At 36.0% G+C, this 25,169-nt stretch overlaps 1 protein-coding gene across 1 annotated transcript in view; it reads left to right on the top strand.

Moving 5' to 3' along the window:
* The first annotated feature begins 243 nt into the window (after positions 1-243).
* Positions 244-25,169, top strand: part of GBE1 (1,4-alpha-glucan branching enzyme 1) — a 128,533-nt gene continuing 103,607 nt past the window's right edge. The window contains exons 1-2 of the mRNA XM_026843662.1: positions 244-409; positions 8,997-9,112. Coding sequence (XP_026699463.1) covers positions 9,032-9,112 — 81 coding nt within the window. The 5' untranslated portion in view covers positions 244-409; positions 8,997-9,031. The remainder of the gene's footprint in view (positions 410-8,996; positions 9,113-25,169) is intronic.

Here is a 25,169-nt window from a genome sequence, read left to right as displayed (position 1 = left end):
AAATACAGACAAACATGAAGATTGCAACTTTGCACTGTGTAACAACCATGAAAAAAGTATATGGTTTGTATTTGATTTTTTTCTATTTCTGTATAGGACAGTGAATCCAATATTTCAGTCTTAGGACATAGTATGACAGCATGTCTCAGTGGTTTGGGGGTTTTTTGTTCTTACACTTGCTAATGTAAGAAAGGCACTTAGTAAACTTTCTAAAAAATTATATCTATTTTCTTTGAAAGGTATTCTCTGTTTTATAACCGCTTGAAGAACATTGAGGAAAATGAAGGAGGCCTTGATAAATTTTCAAAAAGTTACAAAACCTTCGGAGTTAACCAATTTGTGGATGGTGGAATATATTGCAAAGAGTGGGCACCAGGAGCAGAAGCAGTGTTTCTTGCAGGTGACTTCAGTAAGTATTTTTAGGATTATTTCTTCTCTCCTGCACTGTATTTTAGATCAATATCCTTTTCACTTAAGGACAGTTTTGTAGCAGTGATGAAATTCTGGGAGTAAAAATGTATGTTATGATTTACATTAATATTTTTCTCTACATTGCAGTAGCCTAACAATGTACATGTTTCTATTGTACTGTCATTATTACGCATATCTTTCTCTTTTAATATAAGGCAATGACTTGTGTAAAGGATGTAGCTTGATTACACTGCAACTTTAAGCTGTATCTAAGCTACCTGAGGTTCTTCCTAAAGCTCTACAGTTAGGCTTCTATAAAAGTGTATACAGAGAAGGAGAAGTAACAGTGGAGCATCTTGCTTTATCTTCTTTTACTGATCTGACAGTGTTGTCCAAGGACCAAGGCTCTTCAGAATTCCCACTCATCATGAGAGTGTAGACAAAAGTCCTGGTAGAAAATGGTAACCTAAAATAAAACTAACCTCTTACGAAAGAGTAGGTGGTGTTCTGTTTTGAGGGGAGGAGAAGGAAGGATGTTAGCAGAACAGGAAGGTGGCAGAATTGTAAGTAGGAGAATTGCATTGCTTACTCTGAGAACCAGGAGGGTGAATCACTCTTTCTGAACTTGAGACAAAAATATAAATTTCCTCCTTACTCAGAAGGCTAGCTACACGCAAACTATATTCTGCAAGTTCTTAAATGGGAGTGACATGCATTTTTCCTTCTTAAATCCTGCAGTCCTAATTCCACTCTCCTTGGGGTTTTGTGGGGTTTTGTTCTGTTTTTCCCTTTCACTTCTATCCCTTCTTCAAGGTTAGGTGTTAGTCCATCCAGATACTAGGAATCTGATTGCTGGTTCTTACTGAACTGGGACTTTATGAAATTATTTTGGTTTTTTGACTGCATTTCAGAAGTATGCAGTGTTATTTATCCAACTTTTGTTTTTAATAAATACTGATCCAGTGAATGTTCAGTGTGTGTGTATATTACAAACATATGAATTCACAATTTGAGGTAGCTTACTACTTCTGCTTAAACAAAAAGTTAAATGCTGAGTTTTCTTTCTTTCTTACCCTTGTTTAAGAAAATTATTTGGGGAGGTCATGAACTTAAATTGTATGTGCTTACATAACTTTAGAATGATAAGACTCATTACATATGGCATTAGTTTAGCATCTGGTGATGCTTTCTGAAGTACTGTGGTTAAGCTTCTGTAAAAAGTGTGCAGTAATAAAGAAATAAATGGACTACCCTTGTAGTGTTTTTCAGATCTATTGTTTTTCAGTGCTTCATAGCAATCTGTTTACTACTGTTTTCCATAGTCTCAAGTTCAATACACTTATAAATGGAATAAACAAGTGTTTAAATATTGAAGTTATGCTTCAGTTTCCAGTCATAAAATGCTTCTATTTCAGTTGTCAGAAATTATTTTCTTTAAGAACTCAATAGGAGGGTCTGTGCACTATTCAATGTGATAATTTGAGTCTACAGGCAATGATATATTTTTTTTTAAAAAGCCTTTGTTTTTGATGTAGAAGATTAAACAGAAAAGTTGGTGCAGTACTGTTTTCAGCCATGATCCTTTCTCACATGGTTAGCCTAGTGAATGATAGAGTAGCATTCCTTAGAATACTCATTGACTTTTTATTGCAATAGACATTGATAAAATAGGTTAGTGTAGTACTTGAATTTTAATATGAAAATCAGATATGTCCTCTGACTCAAAAGTGAATAATGAATCACTAGTATAGTTCATCTACTGCTAGATAATAGTGATTTCAGCTATCAATACTGACTGCAAGACAGATGAAGCTATTTTAATATCTCAACTTCATATTTATAAACACACAGAAAATTCTCTTCCTTATTCCTCCTTTACTTGCTGCAATCCCTCCCATTGCTCAAGGTTTTAATGTGATGTTATGGGTATAACAGTATTTGAGTTAAATTGTCAACACAGTTGAAGACTAGATGACATTTGTTTTAAATATGTATTTTAATAGGTAGCCATTTTAAAAGCAGACTTTTAATAAAATTATCTAATTTTTTGGAAAGAGGGTATAATTTGTAAATTGTCTTGCACGTTGGCGAAGAAATACATAAACCAGACTGCAGTAGCTAAAGACTGGGATGGTTTTCTAAACTCTAATTAATTAAAAATATTTCATGTAATACATCATATGAAGCAAAAATTTAGGACTAATGTCTTAGAGTAGTTGTATCTAGATGCCAATGAAATATGACAGTAAGAACTCAAAGGGTAGGAAGAAATTCACTTTCATGTGGAAAAACTGCATTTGTCCTATATATCATCTTCATCAGTCATAGTAAAGTATTCATTCCCAGAGGGGAAGATAATGTACTTGGAAAGCCTAGAGGAATATAAGATTGTCATTCAATTCAGGTGAGCTTTAATAATATTCTGATGAGAAATTGGGTTGCAAAACCCTGAGACTTAGATTCAGGTTGCTACAGATATGTTTAATTAAAACTGAATCCCTTTAACCTTTCCTTAAGTTTTCAAGCAGGTTAAAGTCTCAAACTAAACTTATGATCGTATTGTATTTAAATTGAATATCGAGATTGCTTTTAATAAGATTTTTTTATAGAACTTTATAAAAAGAGAATTGTAATTGAACCATGTGGGGTGAAGCTGGAAGTCTTATACAAAGAAATGAACATGGAACTTAAATGACAGCAGCTCTTTAAGTTTTAAACTGACGGTAAATTCATGCTTAGTTTTTTTAGTTCTCTCCTAAGGAGATGGACAGCAGTGTTTTCTCAGTGTTTTAGTTAATACTATGGTATTGTCTGTAAATCTCTTAAATGTTTGATGGAAAGACAGAAAAAATCACACAGAATATTAGATCCTGCTATTTCAGTTTTTGAGGATCAAAAACTAATAGAAATTATAATGGCAAGATCAGTGTTACAGGGAACTCAAACTCCTTTCAGAATTTATAATTAAGCTGATAGTTGATGATAACTTTATTATGAACTGTGCTGAAGATAACTATGAATAATTTATTTCTGTAATGATATACATGTGAAGCCTGTCCTACAAATGTAGTTTTTTGTGAATTATTTCTGTGCTTTATAGCACACAATAAATGTTTTGATATTAAGGTACTCTGGCCCAAAGTATAGTGGTTTTGTACCTCATTGAGACGTGTGATGAACAAGATAGCTTCTATCTGTAGAATAAATCTTAGTATCACTGGGCATTCTGGAAGAAAACTAGAACTGAGTAATAGCACACACATCTCTATTTGGAGAGTGAAAAACATAAATTCAAGAAAATCCCAATACATTCAGAGTTCTTTTTGTCTCTTTAAAACTCCATAATTGGAGAGAAAAAGGTATTATTTCTGTTGGTGTTCTGATACAATGCTTTACTCTATCTGAAAAGTGTTAAATGAACATCCAAAAACATGAAGATTTGTCAATTAGTATTTAGCATCTCAGTATATCAAGTGTTTGAGGCAATTAGCTGAATTTCTGATACTAGAGGCAGTATAGCTACCTTAAAAACTCAGTGATAACACAGTGAATATTTTGTTTGCATGCCGTGTTGCTGAGGAACTTGTGACTACTGGCAAAGTATTGCTGCTTTACAATTGACTGTTTCAAAATAAGTCTGAACCGCAAGTTTTGAGGGTAACCCACAGAATTTGTTTGGGACTTAGAACACTCAAAATTGTATTTGGCTACGCAGAGACTCAGTACATGATCTGCAAACAGTATTTTAATTTTGAAAAGAAGTTACTGTCTTTCAGAAGCTTGAAAGAAGAAATATGTGCCAATTTGGAAGTAAGTATTTGATATAATACATTGTCATACTTGTGTTGTGAACTTTAGTTCCCTTTTTACTTTTCTCTGCATTCCCTTCCCTCCCTCCCTCCCTCCCAGCTAACACTAGATCTAAAATGTTGATCACTCTGGAAAGTTGGTTTGGCTTGCTTTCTACTTCCTTTTTCTTGTACTAGTGGGGGAGTCTTCTGCTGGGGCTGAAGGTAGAGGGAGGGTGTGCTGGTTGGTTTTGGGGGGAGGTTTGTTTATTATTTAATCCCTGACAGGCTTCATTCAGAGTGAAGAAAGGGGAATTTAAACCACCAGCCCTCATAATTTGGATATCTGACAGCTGACTGGAAATTTACTTTTTTTTCTGCCCCCAGACTTGACTTGAACTTTTACTGAAATGGTGTCTAGAATCTACTATGTTATGATACTGAACTTCTTACTACTTTTTCCAAAGCTTTTTAGAGAAAAATACCTAGATTTCATGAGTGAAGTCAAGTAGTGCTGTATTTCTGTGGCTGCAGACAACTGACGGCACTATACTGAAATATAAGCTGCTGTTAATATCCAGGGGAGACATCTTATCTGAGAAGTAATGACATTTGGTTTTATGTCAGTATTTGAGCTATTTAACCACTTTTTAAGCAGATTATGTTAATGGCCCTGCTATTGAGCTGTTGGAAATCAGGCAACGTAGATGGAACAAGACCTAATTGGCCACTGTGTAGAACAGTATAGTGTCCTTAGAGAACATATCCATTTCTGATCTGATTTCATATTCCAAGCAAATAGTGTAAAGGTATCTTGTGGGATAGTGGGATTTTCATGCCCATTTCTTTCTCTGAACTGCTATTTGTCTTATAGCTTTTCCTCAAGGAAGCTGTGTGAATGATTGCTGGACTCTGTATTCTCTTTGAGTATCCTTCAGTTGTTCAGAAATATGTGGAATGTAGAAATACAGTTGCTCTAAGAGATGAGTTATTGCACTTGAGAATTCAACCTCAATTTATGAAATTTTTTCACTTTTGAAAAAAATAGTTACAACATTGCACTGATGTATCAGCTCTTACATTGGAACAAATGAATGATTTGGTCAATTTGCAAGAAGTACTCCTTTCCCCTATAAGAAGCAAGAGGAGTGTTAATGTCTGATTAAAACTCCAAAATTAAGCTGTGAGTCTGAGCTGTATGGCTATATACTTGTCAATGTGAAAACAAAACTAGAGAATTGAATAAGTCAATTTATGATTGAGCTGGAAGTATTGTGTTTAAATTGAGTTTTAATGACAAATGGTAGAATCCAAGCCATTATAGTTTTGAATTCAGGTTTAGATTAAAACTCAGTTCATGATTCTTTAGCATGCAAAGGGTGCAGTTCTGAAGTTCCCTTGTGCTTCATGTTGCTGAGGTAGGATGTAATGTTTAAATAATTGGCTGGTTTTGGAAGATCTAATCTCAAACATGAGAGAAACTAAAAGTAGAAGACCATTCAAGGTATCTCACATGTTGGAATAAGACTTATCTGGGGCCTAAACTTCTGTATAGAAGTTCTTGGCTTTATGGCTCATAGTTTTTCCATTATTTTTCCTAAAACCTGTTCAGGCTGATTATTTGAACTTTTCTATTTGTAGCTATTGTCAGTCTTTGAAGTACTTGTTTTCAAACTAAGATATTTCTTTTGTCTTTATATTTTCAGCTTCTGAATAGTCTGCTATTTGGGTTTTGGTGCCTCCCCGCACCCTCACCAAGGCATATTTGGCTATGTTGTCCTGAAAAATTTGAAAACTAAACAGCATAACGTGAGAGAAGCCAGAGCCACTTCCTCTTTGAAGAAAGCCTTCAATTTTCAGGGTCTTTTACATTTTTATGCTTCTTGCCTTAATACAAAGCAATATTTTCTGTTATAACCTTCCTAAAGGAGTTTCTTTCTAGGGGTAGGTTATAAACAATGTTTTTAAGTAGGACCATCTGGGACAGATGGGCATTGCTTTGCATTTATTCTTAAGTCATGAACCATAGACACTCAATAATGGAGGACCGTGACTGAGAAGAGGAAGGATTAACAAGAGCATCTGGTATTGCTCACAGGTGGAGGGGAAAGTGTAAGCAGAATTGTTAAAGCTGCTTGTGGAGAGCAGAGATGCTTAAATGGGTAGGTGCAATCATTCCCCCCTTCTAAAGGAAGACAGGTGGTTTTAGCAGAAGTCATGAGAACTTTTTTGGAACAGTGTCAGAATTCAGTGGGTTTCGTGCATGTAATAAGCTCCATGGAGTCTCCCCAAGTGAGTTTTATAGAGACTGGGCCTAAGAGTTTTGCTGTAACTTTTTATTTTGCTCAGTATTAAGTCATCACCTGGCATATTTGGTTCAGTTCATGCATTGTAATCAAGAGATACCGGTCAACTGGAAAGAGTTTCATGAAAAGCAATGAAGATGATCAGATATCTGGGGGGGAAAGAAGGTTGAAAGAGTTGGTAGTAATTACCATAAGGAGGTCTTGACTGTCATAAATCTGAACAAGTTCCTTAAAGCAGTCTTCCTGAAGCTCCTTAAGATGTTTGTTATTTTTTCATCTTGTTTTCCCATTTTTGCATGAATTGCTTATTTCAGACAGTGTTTGCACTTTAAAAGAAAATTGATTTCTTTTAGGTCCTGAAAAAAAGTCCTAGTGATGTATACTACATCTTCTTACTATTCCCTAAAATAAATTATGTATTATAGTGTATAAACACATAGTGTTTACAGTTTTGACTTTCTTTTAAGGAGAACTGCTTTATTGTTAAGGTGTTGTTTGTTTGTTTGTTGTTCTTAGTAGATGTTAATAATGTTTGTTATTATTTTTGATTGAAACTTCAGGGTAAAACCAAGGGGGAAGATCCATCTAAGTCTTACTGATATACAAGCTCTTCTGCTATTAATCAAACCATAGCTTAGTAAATATTTTCATTCTGCTTATGTGTATTTTCTGTCTACACTATCCAAACACCTTATTCATGATAAAAACGATCATTTAAATAGAGTACTGAGTTAATTGTATTTCTGGTTTTGAGAGTGGGAAATACTTTATGATGATAATCTCTTCATTGGTTTTGACATTGCTCTCTACTGTAAAATGAACAGATACTAGAATATCTGTCTTGCAAAGTTATTTTTGTCACATTGTCTAGGCTGTTTGATTTGTGCCTTTCAGTTTTGTTCCTTAAAGACTGCTAGTTCTCAGGTTTAAACAGCTGTGTAAGAGCAATTTGCAACTTAAACAACCTAGTCTTTCTCTGAAACTCAAGATATCTATATATTGTTATAGAAAATTTATCTTTTTGTTGCACAACAGATATTTTTGATTACTGTTTTATTAGGAAAATACGTATGTTGATGAATATAACTTCACTTCTCTATCTCCCCTGTTATGATTTCCACGGTGCCAAAAGTGATGATCTTGCTCCAGTGGCATGTCTGTTTTTTTCTGAATTGCTTTTAGCCCTGACTACCATGTTAAAAAGCAATATTGTACTAACTTAAACTAGTCATGGAGCTACAGTTTAGGGGCTGAACAGTTTGATAGCTCTTGTAGAGTACCTTCTTAAGTTCATGCACTGTATCTTCTGTAAATAGAAGGTCACTGAAGGCTGCTTATTCTTTCATCAAGGTGTGAGGGTCGTCTTACAACAGAACATGGCATGCAAACAGATTAGCATGAAGGAAGGTTAACACGTATTGCTTTAATGTCTTGCAGTTCAATATTCTGTGTTGGCTGGTTTCTTGTTAGCTTAGGGGTCTCTGCCTTGAACTGAGATGGACATGTTTCAAGGCTGAAAAAAAGGAAATAATTTTCAGACTTGGCATGCCACTTCTAGCTTAGAAACGTTCACATTGCCTAAGTCTGTCAGTTCAGAAGCTTTATGTTCAGTCTCATTCATGAGAGCTAACCTTGAACATGCATACAAGCACAGAAGACCACCTTGGTAGACAGCTGTTCAGTTAGGCATGTCATAATGACCAACCGGAGACTTTCATGTCTCCAGTGAGTGCTCAATGAATTCAAAGAGCACAAAGAATCTTGAGTTATGGAAATTAAGCTTGGTTCAGTGAACTTCTTTAATGAAAAAAGATCTTCAAGACTTAAAACTGTGGCATTTCAGACCAAATTTCCTGGCTGTGGTGGTGTTGTCTGGTACTGGGTTGTTTCCTACCCATTGCTACCAAGTTTGTCTGCGGTTTCCCCTTTACTTTGCCTGTTTTATAGACTTTGCAGGTGTTATTAACAGGACATCAGCTTGTCAAATTAGAGGCAGTGAGCATCATGTTGTGTCCAAACCTGGTTTGAGCATTCAATTTATGGAATCTGGTTTTGGTTACATATTGCCTGCTTCCTTTCTCCGTAATCAACATCTGCTAAGCGTTGGGTTTTTTTCCCATAGTGTTATAATATAGTTCTACTGGTTTGTTTAGTATGTGAGCTTTTTGGTTTTAAAGCTACATTAAGCATTACTTTACTATTCATAGCACCATGATTTTGTGGTGTTAAAATCAGTACTGTCTTTTTTTGGGAGGAGAGTGTTTCATCGAATTAATCGTTGTCAAATTAGAATTGGAATATGGTTTCCTAGTGAAAATCTTACATGTTTAATTGAACCTCTTTCGAATGTGTATAGCAGTGTCAGATATAAAACTATTGGTCTTCTGTCACTGAAGTTTATTCTGAAAAAGACCTGACACAGTTATACTTTTGAATAGCAGTTGGACACATTTTAAGATGAATACACTTAGTATTATCTCTTATATTGCAGATGGCTGGAATCCATTTTCTCATCCGTATAAGAAGATGGAATATGGGAAGTGGGAGTTGTTCATTCCACCTGGACAAGATGGTTATCCTCCTGTGCCTCATGGATCAAAGCTGAAGGTGTTGGTTCTAGACTTACTCTGACCAATTCCTGTGGCTCTTCTTACTCAAATGTCTTTTTTTGTTTTCTTTTAAATGACTCGATCTTCTTTAAATTTTCTAAGAAGCAGAATCGGTTTATCTACTTGTGCTAGGTGACATCAGTGAGTGAAACATTAACATCTAACTGATGCTTAGGAACAGGCATATGTGGCTGAAATGTGGGTATAATATATTGTAGCATGTTACAAGATGAAAACAGTATTTATGTATTGCTAATTTGAAAAGTGAGAAAAAAGTGAGAATTAAGTAAGGTACAGATAAAGTCTTTCTGTATTTGATATAACTAACCAAGATTAAGATCCTATTCAAATCTCAATACCTTGGTAACTTCTGTGATCCTTTTAACAATGGATTTTCAGGTGTTTATTTTGTGTTGCTTTAATGATACATGCAACTTTTAAAAACTTCTGCCTGTTCTTTAGGATTTAAGGGTATTGAGCAGTAGGCTTAAATAAGTTAAACTAAATACAGATGCAGGGACATCTTAGTTGTGTTTTATTAGTTGTATTATCTGAGTATCCATGAGCATAAAGTCCTATCTTCCAGAATTTAATGGAACTTTTCTTTCCACTGTCAACTGCTACAGTTGTTTTGTTTAGTGCAGGTATACATAATGACCACTATCTATTAGGAGATTTAATTATTTTTAGATGAATACTGATTTCAGTCAAAGATGTACTTCTGAGAATTTGAATTGTTGCCGTCGGAGCTTGAGTTTCAGACACAGTGGATGCTAACAGGGGAAGGTAATAAGTAGTTAAGGAAAGAAATGTACTGAAATCATCTATAGACTAGAAAAATTAAGAATGTGGGAGCATTTGTATAATAGTACTATATTTCCAGGTCTCCTGTCAATAAAACTAACATACGAAGAAATCCTTATTTTTCTGCTGAAAATCAGCTTAGGTAAACAAGAAATCTGCTGAAACAAAAATACGCATAAAAATGCTCTGGAAATGCTTACTTGATGTGTGTGCTTATTTCCATGCTTTTTTGTTATAGTCTATGAAATCATCCTAGTAATAAATATGGATAAATTGAAATTTAGGAGTAATCATTCAAGGATGAGAAAGCTGTTTCTATTTTATGGCGCAGGGAAGAAAACAGTTGTCTGCAACTCAAATACAGTGATTATGCAGTAGTGTATGAGATTGCAGAATGGTTACTTAATATTTTCCAAGGTTTTGAGACCTAATTAGGTTAGATTTTTTAAATTGTTGCCGAATTTACCTTTTATGCTGTATCTGCAAAGCTATTGAGCTCACCTACTGTAGAATATTCTATGCTTAGTGTAGAGGTAAGAGGTGTGAATGATGAGGGGTGTTGATAATTGACACAATAGCAGGAAATATTCTTAAATATGTTTGGAAAAATGTAAGATTTTTTGTATGTTTATATATAATCATATCTTCTATTTCTGAAGTACAGGCCTTTATAGTGCTTTCTCTCTTTCCATTCACCATTTTCTTTGAAATGTAAACTCGATTAAAGCAAAGACTGTGGTGAATAATTTTAGTATACAGTATTTTTGACTATTGATTATTCTTGGTACTGATGTACTATTAAGATGATTTACTGTAATTCTGTAGTTGCTCTGAGTCTTCTGAAAAGCCATGAGTCTCTTGCTAGTGAGTGGAATGTGAGATTGTTTTCCTCTTCTTTTATAAAATTACATTGTTTTCTTTACCCTGCCACTTGGTTGCTTCTACATGGTCAGTTTTAAACAAAGATGTTGTTCTGATACTCCAAATATGTGATTGCCAGACAGGCTTGTGAAGCTGGACTGTTCTGTCTTCCTGTGAGATGAATTTGCTTTTGATTATGTATATTCTTGTCTTAAAAAATAGTGTAAATTGTTAGAAACTTGATTCACAAGTGTACTTAATCATAACTGATGACTTCATCCATATGGAACTGCTTCCAGCCTCATCTGTAATGTTGCTGATAATCTTTGGTTTTGTTCTGTGGTGCTTACACAGCTGAATCTAACAAATAACAATGTGTAACTTTCAATGTACTTAGATGATATAACTAATACAGAAAAAAGTCTCCAGTTAAGGTAGTTCTAAAATGGTATATCTGTCACAAAAGTTGTAATGAGGTTGGGATCTTCCTCATGTTAGGCATGTACATTGGCCTCATACTACGGCTGATCTTTTTATCCTCTCTTTCCACTAATGGGGTCAGAAAAATGCTGCTCTTTAAGTTTTCTTCAAACTACATGGTTGTGTTAGATTATGATTGTTCATAAATGTATTTTTGGGAACACAAGGATTTGTGTGGTAGAGAATAGATTTGCAGTTCTTTGTTCATGTAGAAGCTGAAAATATTGGATTTTCTGTGGGTGGAAATTACTATGCAGATTGAAGAGTTAACATTTAAATACACAGGCACTGTTGTCTGCACAAGACTAGGCAACAAAAACTGCTTCTTTAGCAGTGAATGTATTTATTCCCTCTATTGCTTTACTAAAGGAGCATAAGGGAATTTCAGGTTTTAAAGTTGCTTTTATCAATGTTGTTATTAAATATTTAAGTTAAAATAGTCCAGATATTTATGCAGTGAGTTGATTAATCTGCTAGGGGAAAAAAGCCTTCTTTGGAAGATCCTTATCTTTAGCTTCTGTTTACACCATTTTCATCTGTAGTTCTACACAGGCAAATGCCAAGTTCTGAAATGGTGGCAAGGTCATTCCTTTTAAATAAGTAATTTCTAAGCCAGAATGGGAAATGTATGGAGTGTAGCTAGTGACACTAATTTAGATCAGGTCACAGTATTTTTGTAGGAAAATAAATGAGGAGCAGAGGTCAAACATTTGCATGTTTTCAATAGTAGACTGTCTACTGTAGCTCTTCAAGCAGTCTTCTCATAAGCAAATATAAACATTGGAGAAGGTGATTAAACCTGCTATAGATCTGATATACTTCTGTATGGAGGGATGGGTGCTTATAAATTGACATGACTCCCTTGTGGATTAAGACATCCATCTACAAAATAAGGTTACCTGCTAGAAAAGGGCACTTTTTTCTCCCATAGATCAGTGGGAAGCTTAGTGTGTTAAGTAAACAAACATAGTTAATGCCATGGTTGTGTGGTTTGTTTTGTTTTGTTTTTTTTAAAAAAGCTTCTGACAGATGTCAAACAGCACAGATTAAAAAATGAAACCAAACTATGTACTTTATTAAACTAAGGCTCTTCACCCCTGTTTCTTCAGATTAATGGGGATAATTTGAAAGATGGTCTGGGACAACCAGTTTCTTTAAACATTAGCATGTTTGTCATTTTAACATTGATGGCAGTTGAGGGAGCAAGTATGTTTATCTTCTTTCTTTGTTGAAAATGACATCCTTCCTTCATTGCCAGATTATTTATAATTACATTTTCACAGTATACAACAAGATTTTAGAAAAATTAACATGAATAGGCTTCCTTAGCAAGTCTTGTCATGTGTTGTCATATGCATGCAGGAGTTTAATCAGTGTTCCACTTGGTTCTTTTACTGGTTTTTTTTATGAGTGAGTTTTACAACTGCTTAAAAATACCTGTAAACTAAGTTTTCACAGTGGTCTCTGAGATGATAATTTTTAAGTAGTGCCAGTGGAGTTTAGGGGTGGGAACAGTATCAGTAAAAATTGAGTACTTGGTATCTGCAGTAGAGAACTTGTTTAATATTGTTTATAAGAATGACCATGAACAACACAAAGTGCAAGAAAAATTGGAAAATAGAAGCCAGTAAGAATTAAAACCTAGATGAAAACAATTCCCAAATTCATGGCTAATTATCAAGTCCTAAAGTATTTTCACACAGCTAAATAAGGAAAGATTGTAAGATCAGTACTTCCAAATTACTGGCAGTTATGATTGAGCTACCTGCTGCCATGGAACACTGGATAGGAGATCTGTGTAGCAGAACCACTAAGTTTTCTTCCATGAGCTGGAGAGGGTATACTGAAATAGTAGTGGTTGTTCAACCTCTTCTAATGACAGTAGATCTGTGACTTCTAAAATGATTTGACAGAACAAGAACTTTATATATAGTAATAAATTTATCTGACACTTCATCTGACAATATCACTTGTATGTTCATGAAATCTAGTTTAATGTAAGTGATTCTGGCTTACTTCTCTTGTCATGAAGGTAAGAGTCAGGATGGCTGACATGCCTCCGTAATGCAGCTTTTACCAAGAGCAAGGTAAAAATTAGGCAGTTGTATGTAAAATATCAGTGATTAAGTTTGGTTTCTTATTACATTTTTGAAGCCATATGAGTTAACTACAAATGGGTAGTTTTCTCTAACTTTTATGTAATTTGAGTATAGATGATAAAAGTAAAAAAAAAAAAAACAAAACCCAAACCACCCTGTTTTACAGTCAGCTTTGGGTTTTAATGTCATTTCTGAGCACCATAGAGCCTTCATAATTTCTCTGTGTATGCTGACAGAACTAATCATATACAGCTCAGGGAACAAATAACAAGTTTTACCTGGAAAGGTCACCTCAGAAAATGGTAGAAACTTTTTTAAAACTGCATTCCATTATTTGCTGAATCTATGTCCTATCCTTCACATATATATATATGTGTGTGTATATATATATATGTATATACACACATATATTTTTATATATATATAAAAATATAAAATCAAAGAATCATTCAGGTTGGAAAAGACCCTTGGGATCATTGAGTCCAACCACCAGCCCTACTCTACAAAGTTCTCCCCTATACCATATCCCCCAGCATCTCATCTAAATGATCCTTAAACACATCCAGGGATGGAGACTCCACCACCTCCCTGGGCAGCCTATTTTACTGTCTCACCTCTCTTTCTTTAGGAAAATATTTTTTCCTAATGTCCAGTCTAAACCTCTCCTGATGGAGTTTAAAGCCATTCCCTCTTGTTCTGTCACTAATCACCTGTGAGAATAGACCAGCACCAACCTCTCTACATTGTTCTTTCAGGTAGCTGTAGAGAGTGATGAGGTCTCCCCTCAGCCTTCTCTTCCTGAAACTGAACAGTCCAGCTCCTTCAATCTCTCTTCACAGGATTTGTTCTCCAGGCCCTTCACCAGCTTTGTTGTCCTCCTCTGCACTCGCTCCAGCACCTCGATATCTCTCTTGTATTGAGGTGCCCAAAACTGGACACAATACTCAAGGTGTGGCCTCACCAGGGCAGAGTACAGGGGGACTATCTCCTCCCTACTTCTGCTGGTCACACTATTTCTAGTACAAGCCAGGATGCTGTTGGCTTTCTTGACCACTTGGGCACACTGCCGGCTCATGTTCAGCTGCTTGTCAATGAGAACCTGCAAATCCTTCCCTTCCAGACAGCTCTCCAACCACTCCTCCCCAAGCCTGTAGCCATGCAGGGGGTTGTTGTGGCCCAAGTGCAGGACCTGGCACTTGCCCTTGTTGAAGTTCATGATGTTGACGTTGTCCCACCGATCCAGTCTATCCAAGTCTATTTGTAGAGCCTTCCAATCTTCATGCAGATCAACATTCCTGCTTAACTTGGTGTCATCTGCGAACTTACTGATGATATACTCTAAATATATGATGATTTTGATAAGGACATAGATGGTAAACTTAATAGCTTTTTGAGGGAGTGTCTTGTAGTGAGGTGATTAGATTTGGTATCTTGTGCACTTCTTAACACAGTGTTCTTCTATTGGTATTCCAGACTCTTGCATGTTCGAGCGGTTTTAGTGATTGCTGAACAGTAGGTACTAGGTGCCAAGTTCAATACAAAATTGGTGCTGACATGAAGAACAGTCACAACTTTTTTTAAAAAGCTCGTACAAAATATTTTCCAAGGTCACTACTATTTTCCACTCCAAATATATAACCCTTTTTAGTATTAAAGGGTGCAAAAAAAGGAACTACTTTTGAGTCAGAACACTACAGATTAATCACGGTTAAAAGTACTTAGAAGTACATTTGTACCCATGATGTGCTGGGAGGAGAAAAGGTAGTTGTAAAGAATATTATTAAAACTTCATCCTTACAGTTTTTACCACTGTATCCTATACTTTGTCATAGATATTTATGCTCTGTTTCACTTGTAAGCCTTGAAAAGGAATCAAATATGGTGAGCGGGTAGGTTAATCAGTGTCAGGGAGCCACTGTTAGTAAAATTCATCAAGTGTAATTACTGTCACTGATGAAGTAGATGGTGTTGCAGTTGACCCTACTGGTCAGGAAGTCCAGCAGCGTAGTATCAGACTGGCTTTGAGTTCAGGTCTCACGCGCTTCAAGCACTGTGCAGTCAAAACGTGAAGGAGTTTGTAATGAGAATGTGAAAACCCAGGAAACTTTTTAATAATGGGATAGTAGGCTGGTGGCTAGGATGTTAGGTACAGAAGTGTTAAAGATGTGATGGGTTTTCTGTAACATAAAGATATAAATAGGTTACGTGCAGTCAAACAGCTTTTACAAAGGGAGCCCTAGATAGCAGAGGTATGAAACATGACTTCAGTGGGCAAGTTCCTGAAGAAGTGTTCACTGTTTTCTTGCATGTACAAATATAAATGCCTCTAATTGTTTTCATCCTAGCTGGGGGGGGTGGGATGGAGAATATCCTTGCTTGTAGTTGATTAAGTTCCATTTCACTTAGATTTCATGTCTTAAATGGTGTGTAGGATGGAAAAAAAAATAAAATCATCAGGTCTGCAAAGTTGAACAGTGAATGAAGCAAGAGTTCTCCAGCACTGTAGTATATTACCTGTGTGCCAGAAGGAGCACACATGGCATTCCTTGTGTTTTGAACTTTAGAGACTAGGACTGAAGTCATCTGGCAAGTACATTTCTGGATGTCAGTGGTGCGGAATGGGAAGTAAAGTTAAAGTTAAATCTGTGGCAATACCCTTTATGTTTCATTGCTTGATTGAGTCATGACCCTTCAGCATGTTACTGTAGACTTCTCTGGGTTACAGATTAAGCTTACTAGCAGGAAGAGTTGTCACCACATTGGGAGGTAAATGGTCTTTTGACTTAGCCTGTTCAGATTTGGTAAAAAACGTTCAACTACTTGTGGACTCAAAGGAGAGGTTGTAAGAGTGATGAACAGTTGTAATGAGGTGGACTGTTGCTCTTTGGAGTCTTTTTTGCAGACTGGGAGCACAGAATATCCTTGTGTAGTCTATTTTGACAGGCCTAGTTCTCCTATTACTTCAGGATTGCACTTTTTTGATAGGAGGTTTTGCTATTTAAAAATACTTTACTTTTAGTTTAACCATACAGAAGACTCATTGTTTCAATTGTTTAGGTGTTAAGGAAAAAATGTGGGGGTTTTGGTGGAAAAAGGAGAGGGATTTTAAAGAAGGGGCCTTGAAATAGAATTTAAAGTCTGAGAGTCCATATCAACTATATATAAACATGGCTGTGGTTTTTAAGGGAATTCTTTTTGTTTTGAAGATAGGGCCACTAATTAAGTAAAGCTTCTGACACTTAAGTACGATTTACTGATACATCCTAATTTTCAGCTGTCTATAATGTTTTGGGAAGATTATAGGTCAAGGAGAAAGTGGAAGATAAACTTTGGTATTCTAATGGACTTTTATTCCACACCTTCGATGCCTAAGACATGTCAGATGGAATCTGTACTAACAACACAACCAACACCAGAGCTGTTTGAGGAGCTCTCTGAGGCATTATGATAAAGTATTCAAGCTATGCTACTTTAGAATATCAAAAAGCAAGTAAATTAATGCACCTAATAATGTGTAGAGAGGGTCAGGTGAGCTCATTCATGACAGATGACCTCAGAACAGAGGGAACACATCACAATTCTTTGCACATTTTTATTATCCACCAAGGATAGTGTTATCTAAGGTGTTAGGGACTTGAGTTGTCAGACAGGGAAACAACTGCAAGAGGTGAGAGAGGACAGCGGAAGGACCAATTGGGCCTGTAGGCTACCCCAGTTATAAGATACTGTGGGAGTATGTGACTGGAAGCAGAGGTGTTAAGCATGACCTGCCTCATCTCCAAAAGACATTTTGTCAGTTTGAAACTACTGAATGGGATCACTGAGAAGTAAGCATGTTATGCCCAACCACAAGGTGTATTATACAGCAGTTTTCCTTTATACAGGTACTTCATAGTTGAGGAAAAGAAATACTTACTGCTTGGGTGCCCCTATTACATACTTCAGCAGCTTCTTTTCTACTTAACATGGCTTGAAACAACTCTAATAAAGCACATTACACACAATAAGTGTAACTTATTTTTATGGTTGCTCTTCAGTTATGTAATACATACCTATACAAATGCATTTATATTATGTGTACAATTTTTTATAGTCCTTGAGCTAAGTCATTGTTATAGTAACTTGATTCTGGTTAAGTTGGGGGGGGGAAGTGTTTATTGAACTGTATTTTAGAGATTCGAGTTTTCCTATGAATTTTATTAATTTGACTTTGAAAAACATTTTCAAAATCTGGATTCTAGACTGAAAGAAATGTCTACTGTCCTGCAGCATAGATGCATGTGGTGTTTTTCCTTTTTTAAAAATAAGCTGGTTGTCCCTCAGTACCTAGTAATACCACCTTTGTGTTGTTAATAGTTACAAAGCTTATTTTTTCTTCCTGTAGAAATCCATTTACTTCTAGGATAGTTAATGGTGATTAAGTGACGTATTGTCTCTACACTTGTGCCTGTTAAAATCTGTTGGGAATGCTTCCACATGATATTGCTTTCATTTTTAACAACTCTCCTATGGTTTCCTGGATTTTAACAGTTTGATTCTTTCATATGGTATCTTTAACTCTGCAGAGGTATTTTAAAAATACTAGGCTATTGTCTCCATATTTTGATTTTTTTATCTTCAAACAGATAATACAGTATCTTCTGTATTTTTTGTTTTTATTTACTAATTTCTCTTAGTTTTCCAAGAGAAGCATGTAAATGTAAAAGAGCAAAAGCTCTCGTTTTTAATCTGATCTAGGAAACCAGTTAAACATATTCTTGGGTTCTTCACTGCAATTGAAGTGCTTAATTCACAAATGGAGCTATATCTCCCTCTTTTGGAAAATCAAGGCATGACTTGTTGGCTCTGAAGATGGGCCTTTGTTTCTTTAATATTTTATGTTTTTTTAATGATTTATTTATCTGGGGGAGAAGGGAATGGGAAAGAAGGGGGAATTTTGAACAAAAATATCCCTAATAAGTTTAGAGCCTAATAGATAATGTGATGATATACTTACAGAAAAATAATCCGCACAGTAAATTGACCCCTCTCCCATTGGCTTCTGAATTACAGATTCCTCTGCGAAACTTTGTTAAACGTCTGAAACACCTGAGAAGTATTACTATGTGTCTGATAGCAAAAGAATATATTTTTTTAATACTTGATTTAAACTCTTGTCTCTTTAGCAGATTTCTTTGCCAGAAGATTGCTTGGAAGAAAAAAACCAAGGCAGACGGCTCTCCCTCAACTGACTTAATTTTGATAGTAATCTTAAATTGATGAGGGGAAAAAAAAGTTGGAGAAAGAAAGACTTGGTGTAACATGACTAGTGTTCTATTTTTTTTTTTTCCCAGTTAACTGATTTGCAGTTTAGGAGGGAAATCAGCCGGGCAGAAGCAATAGTCCATTCTTTTCAAAGCTTCTTTTCAGAATTTATACTCAATTTGCTTGTTAGGAAATAACTTCATTGACTGCAAGGACCTTGACAGATAATATACTTGATTTCTTGGTTATTTAGAGCAATAGGGATAGACTGTAGTAAAATTTTTCAGTGGAAGGTGAGTTCTGGAAAGATCTCCTGTTTTTCATGCTTCTTCCCCCACTGATTTGGGGGGAGGGTCCATTTGGGAAGGTACTCTTGGCGAAGGGAAACCCTCTCTTCCTTGCTGCCTCTCCTGAGCCCTGTTAGGCAAAGCTATACAAGACGACTAAGGCACTAAGGAAGGAGCTATGTTTGCTTCTTTGTTTCTTGTCTTCTATTTCTAAGGCTATTGGAGGGAAATATTTTATCTGGTCTCTAAAATATGTTAGGTTGAATGAGACAATTCCAGAATAAAGCTCTTAATAATGCTGTTCTATCCCAAATTCTTGTTTTTATCTAAATATTTAAAGCAAGCTGTGTCAGTCATGGAATTCTGAATTCTGGTCCTGGGTTCTGCAGCAGATTGTATTACCTTACTGAAAAGTATTCTACTGTGATCCCATGTATTAAAACACAAACACACAGAAATGTTGCCTCTAGACTTTAGTAGTGCTTCTCTCAAATGGGTATGAGCTGTAGCAAAAGAATAGTAATAGTTGCTCTGTGGTTTCCTCTGTGTGCATGGGGAATGCAGGGGTGATGATATGATTTCATTTACTTTTGTAAGTGGGCTCAATTTACATCATCCACTGGCAAAAGATCATCAGAACTGTGTATTCTATCCTGGGTGCTGAACTCAGGATTGGATACACATTGTAGAAGAAAAGTACATGGCTAAGGTGTGCAGGGAAAAGTATTTTCAACTGATATTAAAACTTCACTTCTCTGTTTCTGTAGCAACTTGAGAGGGTTAAGAAAAGGATGGACAGTTTAAGAAAAAAGAGATATGATCTTGTAGCAAGATTGCATCAGGGACTTGAATGCTGTAACTGTCTTTGAAACGAAACTATATTTATGAAATAAAAATCAAAGACCAGGTTTCCTTACAACAGCAATATGTTCTAAGTATACAGTTTTTGAGAGATTAACTTGAATTGGTTCAGATTCTTTTATATTCTTGTAAGTTTGTAGGGCTTTCTGTGAGTTACTCTATTTTGAAAAAGTAAAAATGAAAACTTTGTCTACAGTGTATATTAGACAAAAAAACATCTTGGTGTACAAGCAGTTGTTTTCTGTCCCCATGCACTCTTAGACTGAAAAAGGGAAAATCTGAATGCTTAATTTCTAGTAAATGTCATGTAGGAGAACAACATAGTTATGTTATTGCAGCATCTAACAAACTTCCTAAAGAGTCTTTAATGCCTAATCCTGTCATGCTCTTAGGTATTGGACTGAACTTACTTTCAAATGAGGTGCATGTTACTGAAATGAGGTGGTGTTTCCACCTGTGTTCTTGTGGCTTTTACACTTGGATAATCTTGTCTCAGAAATGCATAAATATAAAGCTAATGAAATACTCTAAATTGTAAAATATTGAAATAATTGCTTATTGCCCTTATAAATAACAAGTCACTGACGTTTCCATATTTATATTAAAGCTAGTCCACTCTCTCATTACGGTAGCTATTGTTGGTTTGATGGCCAATTTAATTTCATCGTTGTATTAAAAGCCACATATACCAACAATCATTCCAAGTGCTTTCAAGCTATTAAAGTAATGAAATAATAATATAGTGTTTCAGAGCGGTTTATTGGCTTGCATATATTCATCAGTTATCTAGTTATCGCCTCCTCATTTTTCTCTTCACAACTTCAGTATAAATGATAAACCACTATATAATGAAGTTCCTGAACTGCAAAAATACCAGTAGTCATTCTTAAAGTGAAGCAGATGCTAGTTTTACATGAAAAGAAATACCTGAAAAATAAGGAATTATCAAGACAGCATGGCTTATTTCCACTGTTTGACCCTGTATCATCATCAGTGGAAACAGAGGCAGACAATTTACAGGAACACCTCATAACTGAATACAATGCTCACACATGGAATTAAAATCTGCTTTAGATGCAGGAACTGAAAGCTAAAGGAGTGGACACTGGGCAGAGAAATTGTCTGATCTTGTGTGTAACTGTCACCTGGATTATTCTCCCATGGTGTTCTGAAGATCTATTCATGTGTACAATGGAAGGTGAGGTAGCCAAATGATGTGAAGATAAAGTGAAGGTAGAGACACAGAAAGAAAAGAGATATTCAGAAATACATGAATTTTAAACATGTTGTTTTGTGGCTTGTTACCACACAGATTCATCTGTCATAACAGGACAGTCACATAAAGCTCCATTTTACACATGGGTTTGTTTTATCTAAATTTGAATTTGTGACTAAACTTTTAAAGTTTTTAGACTTGCAAGACTTTCAGACTTTTTATTGTTATATATAATTTAAGAAAAAAATATGTGGGTGCTGTTCATAAAAAGTCAGCAAATTTCACTGAGTCACAGTAGCTTTAAAAGTTGCCCGAATATTAAGTGCCAGGTTTTCCATTAAATCCCTTGAGACATCCAGAAGGGGTTGGCAGATGTGCTGTAGGTGATATGGAAGACCTGTGCTATTTTGGAAAGGCAGAATAGTGAAATACTCAAGAGTCTCAAAAATTTTCAATGTCTCTGAAAATTGAGGCCACTGAAACTAACTTGTTCTGCCCTGAAAGCACCATTAAATTAAATGAAACCTATTTCAGCTTCTGCATTGCTACTATGTGTTATTGCCTCTTTGGTATGGCACTACACTGCCCTCAGAGTGATGGCTTCTCCTTAACTGTAATAAACTGCTTTTGAGAGTTTTAAACATTATCAAATCAGACCTGTAAACACTATACTTAATTTTATGCTACAGCTTACTCCCCATTTCATAAGTCCCCTGTACTCTGGTAGGACAGACATAGAACACTGTCACTTTGATACTAATGCTCTTGTGAGATTAGAATGTACCTTTGCATACCAGTTTTTACATACCTTCAAAGTCAGCCCTTGTTGGCTATATGTTTGCTCTTATTGCAGCCATAAGTTTCGTTTTTTGTTTGTTTTTTTGTGGTTTTTTTTTTCCTGGTGATTTTTATTAGGATCTGAAAGTCCTTACTTCAGAATGAATCACTTCAGCGTTGATGCCTTAAATCTTGTGTTGCCAGGACATATTTTTAATACCTTGGGTGTAGTCATCTATGAAATCCACTGCACTAATTACAGTTGTCTCACATGCTAAACTTAGTGAGCTGAACATTTCAGACAGAAATGTTGAAAATGCATCCAGAATCCCTATAATGGAAAATGCAAATAAAACACATAGTTAATGTTTACATTCAGATGATGAGCAGCTTATGTTAAGCTTGTCACTTTTTCTTGTTTTACAGTTGTGCTTTTATGAATTATATGTCATGTCCATTTTCAGAGTAAATTGACTTTATAATGTGAAATTTTAAAGGAAGTTTTTGTTCTGTCTTTCTGACACTTGCTTATTTGTCTGAGGGTTTTTATTTACGTGTATTTGTACTGATATTTGACTTTGAATGTCATGTGATTCTGGCTTTTAGGGTCATCAGGGGTTTTGAGTTTTTACATATTTTGTGAATGTATTTGTTACTAGAGGAGGGGAAACAAATGTGACTGAGTTTTTCAGAATCGTGTGTTAAAAATTTCCAATGGGTAAATAATCTTGAAAACTATAGGAAAGTAAGAAGATGACTTCTTAGTACAGAATTCTAAATATAAAATATACAGTAGGTTAGCTGTTGTAAGAGGCTTAGTCCCCTCAAAAGAAAAAAGTGTTATGTTGCCCATGGATTATACAGTTTGATAGTAAAATGCTACTGTATTATGTTTCAGACAGAGAAATGTTTAGTGTAGATGGTGATAAGTTGTGTTTTAAATCTAAATGGCAACTGAACAGCACACGGCTGATGTTTCACTCCTTCCCCATCAGGGATGGGGAGAAGATACAACAAAAGGTTTAGGGATTAAGACAAGGATAGGGAGTGATGATTTACCACTTACGGTCACAGGGAAAAGACAGACTCGATTGGGGAAGGAAAAAAGGAACACCAATTTAATTTGAACACCACCACTTAATTGTCCAATCAGAGTAGGACAATGAGAAGTACAACCACATCTTAAAAACATCTTCCCCAACCCCTCCCTTCTTCCTGGACTCAGCTTTGTTCTTGTTTTCTCCACCTCTTTCCTGCCAGTGGTGCAGGGAATAGGGGTTGCAGTCAGTTCACCCATTGTTTCTATTGCTCCTCAGGGGAGGACTCTCACACTCTTCCTCTGCTCCAGTGTGGGGTCCCTCTCACAGGAGACAGTCCTCTGTGAACTTCTCTGACACAAACCCTTCCCAGGGGCTGCAGCTCTTCACAGACTGCTCCAGTGTGTGTCACTGTTACAGGCTGCAGTCTTCCCAGCCACAGACTGCTCCAGCGGGGGCTTCTCTGAGTCCCGGCCTTCTTGGGATGCAGCCACCTGCTCTGGTGTGGGGTCCTCCATGGGCTGCAGGTGGGCATTTGCTCTGCTGGTGACCTTCATGGGCTGCAGGGGCACAGCCCGCCCTCTCACCATGGGCTGCAGCAGGGGGGGTGTCTCTATTCTGGTGCATCTCCCCCCCCTCCCCCCCTTATCCTTCCTTCAGCTGACCTCAGTGTTGCAGAGGTATTTCGCTCACAACTCCTCCTCCTCCTCCTCTACTGCAGGTTCCTCTTAAATATGTTGTCGCAGAGGTGCAGCCACCATTGCTAATGGGCTTGGGGTTGGCACAGAGGTGGATCTGGCACAGAGCTGGAGGAGCTTTGAAAAGCTTCTAACAGGAGCCACCTCTGTAGCCCCTCCAGTGCTACCAAAACCCTGCCACATGCAAACCCAATGCAGAAGTTATCTTCACCTGTTTTTTGGTTTTCTTTGTATTTTCATCCTAAATTTGGGCTGTGTAAATGTAACTTTAGTGATTTGTTAGCTTTTCTACTTAGTTTTGGCTATTGCTTAAGAGTTTATTTTATGGACATCAACTGAGAAAAATGTTGGGTTTTTTTGCCTAGGAAAGTTGGATTTCCTTTTTCCACCAAGCTTGTCCTCTTGGAATGTTTTTTTTGTAGTGACCGGTATTGCTTATCCCTGATAGTCTTGCAGGAAGTGGTAGATTAGCACCATCTGTTTATGGCTCTACATTGGTGCTCATAATATGTTGAGAAACATGTATACTTCTTGCTTCTCAGGAGTTTTATTTGTAGCTATTAGAATTCTGGCTCTTCAAGTTCCTATAAAGTCTGTCAGTTCCTTAAGTTTTACCAGTAAAATTGAATAAAAGCAAAATTAGTACTCAAGCAAAATGACTTCTGAAAAACTGATAATCAAGTGCAGTGATGCCTCGTAAATGAGGAAAATGTGGTCAATTTGAGTTCAGTGACTATGGAACAACAAAAGTTCTTATGTGATTTCAGAAGGATGGAATGCAGAGATGTGGTTAATGCACATGTACAGCATAACAGTGGAAGTGTGGGTTAAAAATGAAATAACTGGTTCATTTAAATGTGTTTCTAATCAATTAAAGAGTAGGCATGACTGATTTTAGTATGTCATAATAAATAAACTTTTTCTTTTTTTCCCTTCCAGTATCATCTTTGGAATAAAACAGTACTACATCTAATTAAATAATGTTCTGAATTCAGATTAATTATCTCATGTTTCTTAGAATATGCCCACTTCTCATAAGCCTGTTTAGTAGAAATAACACTTGAATACTAGAGAAGGAATACTAACATAGGTAGCTAGCTATGGTTATTGTATGCAGTAGTTATTTCTGTAATGGGTGAATTAGGACAAATTAATAAAACAAGCACTTGCATCATCAGTAGTTATGATATCAAAAGAGGAGCTAATTCTTACTACTTTAAAAATAACTTGCAAATTGTCAATGCTATCAGCCAGGAGAATCTTCGTAGTATTGATATTTGTAGAAATACCCTTTTGGTCGGTTTTGCTAGCATAGTTGACAGAAGAATTTTCTATTCAACTGTGCCATGTTTTCAGTAACTCTTTCTTCATTTTTTCTGATTAGGTAGCTTTTTCTGATTAAGTAGTTAGTCTCAACTACCCCTTCTTACAAAACCTGTTTTGAGTTGTCACTTATAATATACACTGAGACACAGCAATAATACTTCCTTGATTTACCAACTTCCATTAATCTACTGTGTATATATATTTTCATTTTACTTTCTCCTGTGGTTGGGTTAAGGATACAGATAATCTATCAAAGTAATGAAAGACACTTGGCACAGGTGAAAAGGCAATTCTTTGATTATTTTCTTCCAGACTACTTGTTAGGAATTGAGAGCAAAGAGAAAACACTTTTTAAATAAGGGGGG

The sequence above is a fragment of the Athene cunicularia genome (genome assembly GCF_003259725.1).
Source record: "Athene cunicularia isolate RWA chromosome 1 unlocalized genomic scaffold, athCun1 chr1_part1, whole genome shotgun sequence".
Lineage (NCBI taxonomy): Eukaryota > Metazoa > Chordata > Aves > Strigiformes > Strigidae > Athene > Athene cunicularia.
Note: the sequence above shows the minus strand (reverse complement) of the source record. Positions and strands in the feature narration are given on the sequence as shown.